Here is a 12,209-nt window from a genome sequence, read left to right as displayed (position 1 = left end):
GTCCTAGGCACAAACAACCTCCCATGGGGAGTGTTAGATGGGGCATTCTCCTGTGCTTTAAGAATCTCATCCTCCAAAACGGAGTCCAAAGCAGCAATCACAACACCTTCTTGTAAAATGGTCTCCTCTTCCTCCTCAACACCGACCATGGGAGAAAAGCTGCGAGACAAAGCATCCTCTTTAACATTCTTGGTACCCGGGATGTAAGTAACGGAAAAATTAAACCGCGAGAAAAAAAGTGCCCACCTAGCCTGACGGGCATTCAAGCGCTTGGCAGCATCAAGATAGATCAGATTTTTATGATCAGTGAAAACCTGAATGGGAAATTCAGCACCTTCCAAGAGGTGACGCCAGTGTTCAAATGCGAGTTTAATCGCCAGCAATTCCCGATTACCAATATCGTAATTAAGTTCAGTCTCGGAAAATTTTTTTGAAAAAAAGGCACAGGGATGTACTGCATCCTTGTTTTCCTGAGACAACACCGCACCAACCCCCACCGAAGAAGCATCAACCTCAACCAAAAACGGCTTAGTCACATCAGGCTGCATAAGGATGGGAGCAGAGGTGAACCTCTCCTTTAAAAACACAAAAGCTTCAATGGCCTCAGAAGTCCACTGAACCGCATTAGCACCTTTCCTGGTGAGATCGGTCAGCGGTTTGACAATAATAGAAATTTTTTTTATGAATTTTCTGTAATAATTGGCGAAACCCAAAAACCTCTGTATCGATTTCAAACCAATAGGCCTAGGCCATTCCTGCACAGCTTGAACTTTAACCGGGTCCATCTCAAAACCTTCACTGGAGATAATATAGCCCAAAAAACTAATTCTCTGTACAGCGAACTCACATTTCTCCAGCTTAGCAAAAAGCGAATTGTCCATTAATAACTGTAATACCTCACGTACGCTCCGCCAATGAGACTCCAGATCCGGCGAATAAATCAAAATGTCATCCAAACACACAACCACATTTTTGCCGATTAAAGGTCTAAGGATATCATTAATAAGATTCTGAAAAAATGCTGAAGCATTGGTGAGACCAAAAGGCATAACCAGATTCTCAAAATGACCCACAGGAGTGTTAAAAGCAGTCTTCCATTCATCACCCTCCTTCATGCGCAACAAATTGTATGCCCCCCGGAGATCAATTTTAGAGAACCACTTGGCCCCCACTAACTGGTTAAATAAATCAAGAATCAATGGCAGTGGGTAAGGATTGCGTACAGTAATTTTATTAATCTCACGAAAGTCCAGACAAGGACGTAAACCGCCATCTTTTTTTTTTACAAAAAAAAATCCAACAGCCACAGGAGACTTGGAAGGCCTAATGTGACCGGCGGCCAAGCTTGTCTGTATGTATTCCTCCAAAGCCTTCCTCTCAGGAATAGTAAGGTTAAATAAACGACTTTTAGGAAGAGTCGCTCCAGGGACAAATTCAATAGAACAATCATAGTCTCTATGGGGAGGCAAAACCTGCGATTCCTTCTCAGAAAAAACTCTCCAAAAATCCTGAATAGGAACAGGCAATTCTCCCCTATCCAAAGCTGCAATACGCCCGTTACAACACTTGTCATAACATTTATGGCTCCAGGATTTAATTTCACTGGTAGACCAATCCAGTACAGGATTGTGAAATTTTAACCAGGGTAACCCCAATATTACTGGAGAAGGCAAATTATCCAATACCACCAAATCCAAATTCTCTTGATGAATACCATTAATAGTGAGGGGAAATTCACAGACCTTGTGAGTAACACTCTTCAAGGGAGAGCCATCGACAGAAACCACAGCAATAGGGGATGACAAAGTTTTAGGTTCTAATCTAAGTTTTTCCAAGAATCCCCCATCAATCACATTCAGAGTAGATCCACAATCCATAAATACCCGAAATTCAATTAATTCATCCTGAGCAGCAGTAATGGCAGATAGGAATACTCCCTTAGAATTTAAACAGGCAATACGGGCATGACTGACCATTTTTTTTTCTTTCTTCATACGAAGCACACAGCTCTTAATAAAATGACCAGAATTTCCGCAAAAGAAGCACAAGCCTTCAGAAAGTCGGCGGTCTTTTTCCTGAGAGCGGGGTGCCATCGCCCCAATTTCCATCGGCTCTCCATTGTCAGCACAGAACCTCTCAGGACTCGAAGCTGACATAGAAGAGGATTTGCTCTCATTAACCCTTGCACGCAGTCTCCTGTCCACCCGTATAGCTAATTGCATTGCCTCCTGCAAGTTTCCAGGTGTGGGATAAGCAATCAGTAAATCCTTAACCCTTTCACCTAGCCCTGCAAGAAACAAGCTTTTCAAAGCTGAATCGTTCCACCCCACCTGGGCAGACCACCGACGGAACTGAGAACAATATTTTTCCACATTACCTGATCCCTGCCTCAAACGTCTTAATTCAGACTCAGCAGATGAGACACGATCAGGATCATCGTACAACAAACCCAAAGCAGAAAAAAAACTATCCACTGAACTAAAGCACGGATCACTAGGTTGGAGAGAGAAGGCCCATCCCTGAGGATCTTTGCGCAAAAGTGACATTATGAACCCTATGCGCTGTGATTCATCACCAGAGGATCCGGGTCTTAAACGAAAATATAATAGACAAGCATTTTTAAAAGAAAAAAAATCTTGTTGCTCGCCAAAAAATAGATCAGGCAGACGTACCTTTGGTTCCACAAAATGCGCTCCAGAACAGCTACTTACGTGTTGTTGGAGCTTGGTCGCCTCCAGAGAGAGTCCCTGCAAGCGTTGAGCCAAATCTTGCACCGAGATCATGATGGAAAACTGGAGGTCTTTCCTTAGAGAAATTTTTTTTTTTTAAGGCTGGACTTACTGTTATGATCTGCTACAGAGACTAAGGAAAGACAGGAGATCTGTCCCTACAATAAAACTAAACTAGATCCCTACGATGTAACGGGGAACCTGATCCTGCGATCAGACCCGCTAAAGTCCTCGGCTAGTCTGTACGAAGACCTATAGATGTGAGGGAGGAATCCCTACAAGAACTAGGGACTGGGATAAGTGGGACACCTCCTAGCAGAAATCGTAGCAGTCAAAGACAAACACACAACAAAAAGCATAGAGGTCAGAAGACCTAGCAAAACTAACAGAGAACGGCAACAGAGCACCAAGCTAGCTCAACAGTAGTAAATACAATGAAGTCCAGCAATGCCAGGAGGGCGTAGCCGGATTAAATAGGCAAAAATGGTCATGTGACCAGCAAACTAAAAAAAACCTAACAGGAGAGTTGTAACACCTGATGGAGAAGCCAGGGCCCACCGGAGGAGTCTGGTTCTCTGGTGGGCTTGTCCAATGCTGCCCTAAAGCAGGCCGGGCTAAGAAAAGGGTGTGGGGGGATGTTCCAAGGAGAAATAGGGGCGGCTGGGGACCGTTTATGGACACCCGGCTGCCCCCAGGCGACTGGGAACCGTGTGTGGACCCCCGGCCACGGGGCGGCTGGGGACCGATCATGGACACCCGGCAGCCGGGCGGCTGGGGACTGAGTATGGATTCCAGGCTGCCAACGCAGCCATGACGTGGTGGCCAGATTCTGCCTCCACATGCCTAAAAGGCCCAATTTCATCTGCAAGCAAGCAGTATAGTATTGCAGCCTGGGGGTGGGTGGGTGGCAGGCTGCATACTTGCGCTTGTATTGCAAGGAATGGGGGAGGTACAATTGAACACTGCCCTGGGACTAGAACTTGCACGGGGATAGTTGCAAGTCTGCATCTTCTGATGCGGCAAGGATCACTTATGATGGGCACACTTTTAAACAGTGACCTGGGTGTCAGAGATGCTTCCAGGGGTCTTCCCCATGCTGTTCCCATGTCTTTTCAGCACTTTATGCATGTGTCACACAGCACATGGCCAGATAAGGTTGTAAAATGTTAAAATGACATTTCCAGGTGAATGCATTTGTCACAGTTGAAAGCAATACAAAAGTGCAAAAACGCATAAAAAATGCTACTTGTGAACATAGCCCAAGGTGTGGATGAGTATTTTTGTTTTTGGTTATTTATTTTACCTTATACACAAGTCTTTACCCTGGAAAAGAAATTCCTTAACATATTTCACATGAAAAAAGTTTCAGTTTAGTTTTTGAACGTTTTATTGTGAGCCCGTAAAAGTGGCTTAATACCTCTGACCACGTTGTTGACAGCAGTGACCTGGGGGTCAGAAATGCTTCCTGGGGCGATCCCCATGCTGTCCCCATGTCATTTGAGCACTGTCACTATCGTTTTGGGCACTTATTAGGCTTTTAAAAGACTGCCAGGGGTACCGCCGCAAAAATGCTCGGGTCTCCCATAGACTAACATTGGGCTTGTTGCTCGGATCGAGCACCCGAGTATCACGGCGAGCTCGGCCCGAGCTTCGAGCACCCGAGCATTTTAGTGCTCGATCAACACTATTAGTAAGTCTTGGTCCAGTGAGACTTCCCAGTTCCAATGAAAACAGTAGACATTTAGTAGCTTGACCTCCCTATAATTAGTGGCTTACAAGGGAAGCATGCATCTGAATTAAGGTTGCTTAAACCAGATTTTTTTTAATAAGGTTTTTAAATCAAAAACTTGTTCTATAGAAAATGATATAACTGGCAGAAGAAAGAATCTGGTGAGCATTATGACGCGCCCTCTGGGCCATATTCTTTAGGGGGAATATCCGGAGCCGGATCAGATGGGAGTTGTAGTCTTCCGAGTGGCTGTGACCCGGTCCGTGCCCAGGGTGTCAAACTGAGTTGTATGTGGCAGTCCTACAGATGTTGCTAAGTTCTTAATGTCGACTACGCCACCCGTTGTGTTGCGGTCACTGTGGCCGCCGCTGCAGCAGGGTCCGCTGAGGCTGATGGTGTAGGTGCAGCTTTGATGATATAACCCCCAACGGGTGGGGTATGGCCTCAGGGGGATCAGGTGCAGAGGATGGGGGTTGTGGTGATGCAGTGTAGACGGCAATCAGAGACAGAGTCGGGTTATGCAGTTTAGGATGTTTACTCACTGCTGATGTTCTGGTCACTCCAGCTTCGAGTGACCTCCCGAGCCGTGCTGCGTCCACCAGGTTCTGGATCCAGCCAACCCCCAAATAAGTCCGGAGCGTGACCCTGAGCTCTCCTTCTGTCCGTTCTCTGGCCGTCCCCACTATTGATCCACCCAGGTCCAGCTCCCTCGGGCCTTCTGTTGGGAGACCCTTGGCCTCGGGTTCCCTGACCCTCCACGTGGTATGCCTTCGTGGTGGATGTGGTGGGTGACCGTGACAAACGCTGCCCACGGTCTCCGGTCTCTGGCTGGGGTGTGTTTTTGCCCCCACCAGCTTGGGTTCCGGTACCCTGTGCCGACTCTTCACCCGGGGATTTAAGTTGGGTTCTTGGAGTCCTTTTCTGCTGTTTCCCCCTCTGGGTCTCTCTCTCTCTTCTCCTCTCTCACTCTGGGTCTTTCTTCTCCTCTGCTCGCTGACTTCCTCTCTGCAACTGACCCTGTTCTTAGTTGGTGCCCACCTTATATACACCCTCTATGTGTGAGCTCAGGTGACCAGCACCCAATGAGCTCCTATCTTTACCCAGGCTGCTCCCCCTATCTGCCCCTACACTACTTGGGATGTACCACCCCCCTCCCACTCCAGCCAGGAACAGACTCGGTCGTACCTGCACATTTCTAAGTGGGAGTACCGTCGGCCTGTTCCTCGGAAATGGGATGTATGTAGTGCATGCAGAATACCGAGCTCAGTTCCACACTTCTTCCTTACCCGGGAGTGGAATATCACACCTCTGGGTTGAGGTGCAATACCCCTGTAGCAGCCGAATCCTCAGGGTGCTACATTCCCCCCTGGTAAATCACAGCACGTCCTCGGGCTGTAAGACATAACACCAAAAACATACAAAATTTTTTCATAAACATATAAAATATATAAAACATTGTATATATAAAACTTTCTCGTCGCCTCTGGCTCCTCCTCCGGTCACTGTGCAACGTGTGACCGGGTAAAGTGCGACAGTCTCTCTGGAAAACTGGTTTTCCTATAAAACCGGTAGGGGGCGCTTTAGGACGCGCAACTATATACAAGGGTATGGCCGCTCTCAGTCCTCGGCCAGTTAAGGAGGGAAAGGGAATGGCTGCTCACAGTCCTCAGCCTGTGGAATTAAGGGTAAACGGGTAAACAGTTCACTCAGCTGGTCCCAACGGGGACTATATTTGCAGTAACAGTTTCTTTATACCCCGATCGGGTAACTATTTACAGCACCTGCTCCGCTGTACCCAACAACGTCTTCCTCCTGCTCCTTCTTTGGGGATCTCAGCTTCAGACCCGTCCGGATCCTCTTGCTCTTCCTCCTCACATCGCAGCTCCTCCTCTGTCAGGCGATGCACATGGAGGGCGTAAGGTCCTTTGGCACACTTGTGCCGGGTAAAGGTGACCTCGTCCCCGATGTAAAGGTCACGACCTCTGTGCCCCTCCGGCAGATGGGACTCCACGTCTCTGCGCGTGACAAAGACGTCGCCGGGGGTGTTGTTGTCTCTGATGAAGCCCCACCCATGCTGCAGGTTAAACTTTATTACAGTCCCGGTGGTACGGGGACTGTGCGCTGCACGGGGGTCCCTCCTGGTTCGGCTCTTCTGCTCGGCGCTCCTTATTTGGGCCTGTTGTTCCCGGACCCGCCTCTCTCTCCGCTCCCTCGCAAACTCCTCGAGCTGCTGTCGGCAACACTCAGCACGCTCCGCTGCAGCTGCCCTGGTTTCCTGAGTGAACCCCATTAGGTCTTCTCCGGTGGGGTCCCACTCAAATTGGGCCTCTTCAAGCGGGGGCGAGATCCTTATCACGGGCTTCGGAGCCGGAATCAGGGGTGCACACATGGCCCCAACTCTCCTCTGGTGCTCCAGTTCATAATACCTCTGAGGCCAGATGAAAGGCTGCCCGTCCGGCCACGTGTGCTTGGCAAACAAGTCCTCTCCCAGACGCGGCACCCTTGGTTTTACGGGTGCGGGCGCGGTGGTGGTGGCGCCCGGGTTGCCCAGGCCTTGCGGCCAGGCCTGGGGCACCTGGAAGGTGAAGGGCACCGTTAGGACGGCGGCGCCCTGGGCTACCTGGCCTTGCGGCCAGGCCGGAGGCTCCGCGGAGGTAGGGGGCGCTGTTGGTGATGCGACGCCCGGGAATTCTAGGCCCTGCGACCAGGCTGGTGTTACTTCCTGTTTTGCCACGCTCGGGGTCGGTGCGCATGACGTCACAGGGGTCGCGGCGGCGGCTTCCGGTTGGGGCCTAGTCTGCGTCGGTGACATGGCGTTTTCGGGCACAGCAGGGGGACTTTCGGGCTCTGCGACGGGAAGCTGGGGCAGGCAAGCGGTGTCCTGATTTGGGGTATAGACGTCCCCTTTACCTGCCTCCATGCGTTCGGCTCCCTTCTCGGCGCCGTCTCCGGCCTTGGGTCCTCCCGCGCCGTCCTCAGAGGCGGTCTGTCTCCTCATCTTGGCTGGCGTGCTCCGGGTCTTGGTTTGCTGGGCCATCTCTCGGCTCCACTCCGCCAATGTCTCTCGCTGTACCCGGGCCATCCTCCGTGCAAGGCCCTCCAGGGCAGTCTGTGCACACTCCCGGTCTTGGGGGAGCTGTGCAAGGACCTCCACTAGGCCTAGTGGGGTCGTGGTTTCTAGCAGGCTCCTGACCAACGGGTCGGTGCTGCTCTGCTCTTCTTCCAGCAGGCTCCTGGCCAGCGGGCCGGTGCTGCTCTGCTCTCTCGCCATCTCCGGGTGAGCTTCTCTGCTACTCCTTTCCAGGCTTCCTGCCTCCGGGTGCGCTCGCTCCAGACTGCTCCAGGCGGCACCCATCTTCGTTCTTTTCTTTCGTCTCCTCCCACTTCGAGGGCGGTCCCGGGGCCACTGGGTGACTGTCAGCTCCAGGGGCGGTTCTTTCACGCTGACAGACACCTCTAGCATCACAGTCTCTGTTGGTGGGGGCGGTTTCCACTTTTGGCGCCATTTTCGGTCCTGGCCCACGATGGGAGGTGGCCTCTCACCACCCTCTGGCACGCCCATAATGGCGTCCGCTCTTCCAAGGCGGGAAACCTTTGGAAATGGCGGGAATCGCTTCCCAGTGGCGGGAAACTCTGCAGATGGCGGGAAAAAGCTGTTAATGGCGGACAACCGGCGGGAATCGACCTGTGATGGAGTCCGATGGCGGGGACCCTCCGGAACCGGCAGGAGACTTCTTTTTGAGGTAAACTCATTCTTTTCTTCAGGCACGCAGTACCCGGTTGTTGCGGGCACGTAATCCTGCCGACTACGCCAAAGTTGACGCGCCCTCTGGGCCATATTCTTTAGGGGGAATATCCGGAGCCGGATCAGATGGGAGTTGTAGTCTTCCGAGTGGCTGTGACCCGGTCCGTGCCCAGGGTGTCAAACTGAGTTGTATGTGGCAGTCCTACAGATGTTGCTAAGTTCTTAATGTCGACTACGCCACCCGTTGTGTTGCGGTCACTGTGGCCGCCGCTGCAGCAGGGTCCGCTGAGGCTGATGGTGTAGGTGCAGCTTTGATGATATAACCCCCAACGGGTGGGGTATGGCCTCAGGGGGATCAGGTGCAGAGGATGGGGGTTGTGGTGATGCAGTGTAGACGGCAATCAGAGACAGAGTCGGGTTATGCAGTTTAGGATGTTTACTCACTGCTGATGTTCTGGTCACTCCAGCTTCGAGTGACCTCCCGAGCCGTGCTGCGTCCACCAGGTTCTGGATCCAGCCAACCCCCAAATAAGTCCGGAGCGTGACCCTGAGCTCTCCTTCTGTCCGTTCTCTGGCCGTCCCCACTATTGATCCACCCAGGTCCAGCTCCCTCGGGCCTTCTGTTGGGAGACCCTTGGCCTCGGGTTCCATGACCCTCCACGTGGTATGCCTTCGTGGTGGATGTGGTGGGTGACCGTGACAAACGCTGCCCACGGTCTCCGGTCTCTGGCTGGGGTGTGTTTTTGCCCCCACCAGCTTGGGTTCCGGTACCCTGTGCCGACTCTTCACCCGGGGATTTAAGTTGGGTTCTTGGAGTCCTTTTCTGCTGTTTCCCCCTCTGGGTCTCTCTCTCTCTTCTCCTCTCTCACTCTGGGTCTTTCTTCTCCTCTGCTCGCTGACTTCCTCTCTGCAACTGACCCTGTTCTTAGTTGGTGCCCACCTTATATACACCCTCTATGTGTGAGCTCAGGTGACCAGCACCCAATGAGCTCCTATCTTTACCCAGGCTGCTCCCCCTATCTGCCCCTACACTACTTGGGATGTACCACCCCCCTCCCACTCCAGCCAGGAACAGACTCGGTCGTACCTGCACATTTCTAAGTAGGAGTACCGTCGGCCTGTTCCTCGGAAATGGGATGTATGTAGTGCATGCAGCCTACCGAGCTCAGTTCCACACTCCTTCCTTACCCGGGAGTGGAATATCACACCTCTGGGTTGAGGTGCAATACCCCTGTAGCAGCCGAATCCTCAGGGTGCTACAATTATATACCCATTAAGATTTTTAAGATTAAATTGTAATAGGCCTCCATGAAGTCTTAGTATATCACATCATAGGTCACTCCTTCCTACTCTAACAAATCCTTGGTTTAGTCAGAAGCAATCTAGGGTAGACCCACCAGAAAAATACTGACCACTTTAACATAATACTAATACTTACAAAACAGTTCCATAGTCCACCTAATTTACAGAGGTCACCAACAGAGGGGAGCTGAATGTGACTCGCGACCATCTCTTCGAACTGAATGTGGCTCTCATGGTTGCCCTAGGAGGTACATTTAGCGATAACAGCGTTGATTATGACCCTTGGAAATTTAGGAAAGTGTTCCATTATGATGGATAAGAGATAGGGAAAATGTGGTCAGACGTGTTGGCTGAGAAATCTCAGAAGAGCTAAGAAAATAGGAACATTTTCATACAAAATAAAAATGGACTTGAGAGGACAACATATTTTTGTAAATTCACATAAATAGTATAAAGAACGTCTTAAGATGAAGAGGCTGTTTTGAAAACTTTACAGATTTTGTTTTTGGGCTCTGCAACTTAAAGTCAGGCTTTTCTCTTTGGGCCTGGCATATATGACCACTGCTCATCATTAAATGTACATGCTTGGGCTGTATATATAGGCTTGTGAAATTTACTGTCAAAGTTTTTCTATAATTTGTTTTTTCATTTTCTCTCATTTTTACAGAACACTTGGAATCTTGGTGATATTTGATTTTGATCTTTGGAGGACAACATGAATATCCGAATTCACTTCCAGAAATTCTTAACCTTATATTTCGGGATCCTTATGTTCATGTTTGGGTACTTTGTCTGCCATGAAGGCAAAATAAAAATAGGCAACAAATGGACTCAAGAATCCAAAAAATTACAGGAGAGAAAAAAGCCTGTGAATAATTTGACTTACCCGGCATTCAAGCACCCACTGGCCCCTCCATACCCATATCCATACCAGTTCCTCATTAACCAGCCAGACAAGTGCAAGAACCAGAAGCCTTTCCTTGTCTTAATGGTCCTTGTAAACCCCCAGGACATGAAGTCTAGACATACAATCCGAGAAACATGGGGTAATGAAAGTATTTATGATGTTGAGGTGGTCAGGATTTTTCTGGTGGGTCTATCTCAGACTGTTTCAGGGCGAGTCCAGGATATGTTAGAGGAGGAAAGTAGGATCTTTGGGGACATCGTCCAACAAGACTTCATGGACACCTATTACAATTTGACCTTGAAAACCTTAATGGGTATGGAGTGGGTGATCAAATTCTGTCCTTCTGCCAGCTATGTCATCAAGATAGACAGTGACATGTTTCTTAATGTAGACTACCTGATTCATAATTTTCTTTATCCAGACTTACCCGTGCGTACCAATTTCTTCACTGGAGATATTTTTAAGAATGCTGTCCCTTTCAGGATCAAGGCTTCTAAATGGTATGTACCTAAGGAAGTCTATCCAAATGATACCTACCCAACCTATTGCAAAGGTTCTGGATATGTCTTCTCAGCTGATTTGGCAAAAAAAATCTATGATGTGGCCCAAGAAATTAGGGTCATCCCCATGGAAGATGCTTTTGTGGGAATTTGTTTGTATGAGCTCCACATTCCACCTAGTGAACCCCCTAGAGGTTTATTTAACTCTTACAGGTTAGATTATGACTACTGTAAATTTAGGAAACTTATCACAATACACAATTATGGTGGAGAAGTGCTACGGAATACATGGGCAGACTTTTTGGCTAAGAAATCTCAGAAGTGCGAAGAAAGTGGAAACTAAGAATGGGCTATAGAAAAAAACATATTTCTCGAGAATTACTCATGATGAAGAGGCAACTCAGATATTTAAAAAAAAACTATGGACGTTTTGCATTGATTTTTATTATTTCTATTTGATTTGTCTACATATAAAGGAAAGCAACTTTACAAATAAATTATTTAAAAAAAAACTATCATTTTGCTGCTGCAGTGTAACTACTTCACATATCTGGCTTTCCTGTTGCTCGTAATATATATTAGGCAAGCTCCTGAATGTGTAAGCTCTCTCTGCTCTGCCCTTTCCTTCACTCAGTGTTAGGGATAGCAGCAGGAGAAAGTTATACCTGGCAAAAATTATGGTATCTCCGGGCTCGGAGGATTGATATTTTGGACATATTTGGATATTTTCTTATCCCATCAATTGAAAAGATGTTTTGGGATGATGACATCATTTTTCAAGATGATAATGCATCCTGCCATAGAGCAAAAACTGTGAAAACATTCCTTGAAAGAAGACACATAAGGTCAATGTCATGGCCTACAAATAGTCCGGATCTCAATCCAATTGAAAATCTTTGGTGGACGTTGAAGAAAATGGTCCATGACAAGGCTCCAACCTCCAAATCTGATCTGGCAACAGCAATCAGTGAAAGTTGGAGCCAGATTGATGAAGAGTACTGTTTGTCACTCATTAAGTCCATGCCTCAGAGACTGGAAGCTGTTATTAAAGCCAGAGGTGGTGCAACAAAATACTAGTGATGTATTGGAGTGTTCTTTTGTTTTTGTTTTTTAATGATTCCATATTTTTTTCCTCAGAATTGAGTGATTCCATAATTTTTCCCTCTGCTTGGTATGAAAAAAATTACCCTTACTGAGTACCACATTTTTAATCTTGATTTCTTTTAGTGTTTCTTAAAGCCCTAAAGTTGCCATTTGAAATGACTTTCGTTTTGTGTCATGTCTGTAATCTGCTTTT

At 48.4% G+C, this 12,209-nt stretch overlaps 1 protein-coding gene across 1 annotated transcript in view; it reads left to right on the top strand.

Moving 5' to 3' along the window:
• LOC141165352 (beta-1,3-galactosyltransferase 2-like) overlaps window positions 1-11,988 on the top strand; it is a 34,727-nt gene extending 22,739 nt beyond the window's left edge. Inside the window, exon 2 of the mRNA XM_073650947.1 lies at window positions 10,173-11,988. Within this exon, the coding sequence (XP_073507048.1) occupies window positions 10,221-11,255 (1,035 nt within the window). The 5' untranslated portion in view covers window positions 10,173-10,220 and the 3' untranslated portion in view covers window positions 11,256-11,988. The remainder of the gene's footprint in view (window positions 1-10,172) is intronic.
• The last annotated feature ends 221 nt before the right edge of the window (window positions 11,989-12,209 follow it).

This window comes from Phyllobates terribilis, unplaced genomic scaffold (genome assembly GCF_046119375.1).
Source record: "Phyllobates terribilis strain yellow unplaced genomic scaffold, ASM4611937v1 Scaffold_11__3_contigs__length_659146591, whole genome shotgun sequence".
Lineage (NCBI taxonomy): Eukaryota > Metazoa > Chordata > Amphibia > Anura > Dendrobatidae > Phyllobates > Phyllobates terribilis.
The sequence above is the reverse complement of the archived record's forward strand: the minus strand, read 5'-3'. Positions and strand labels throughout refer to the sequence as shown.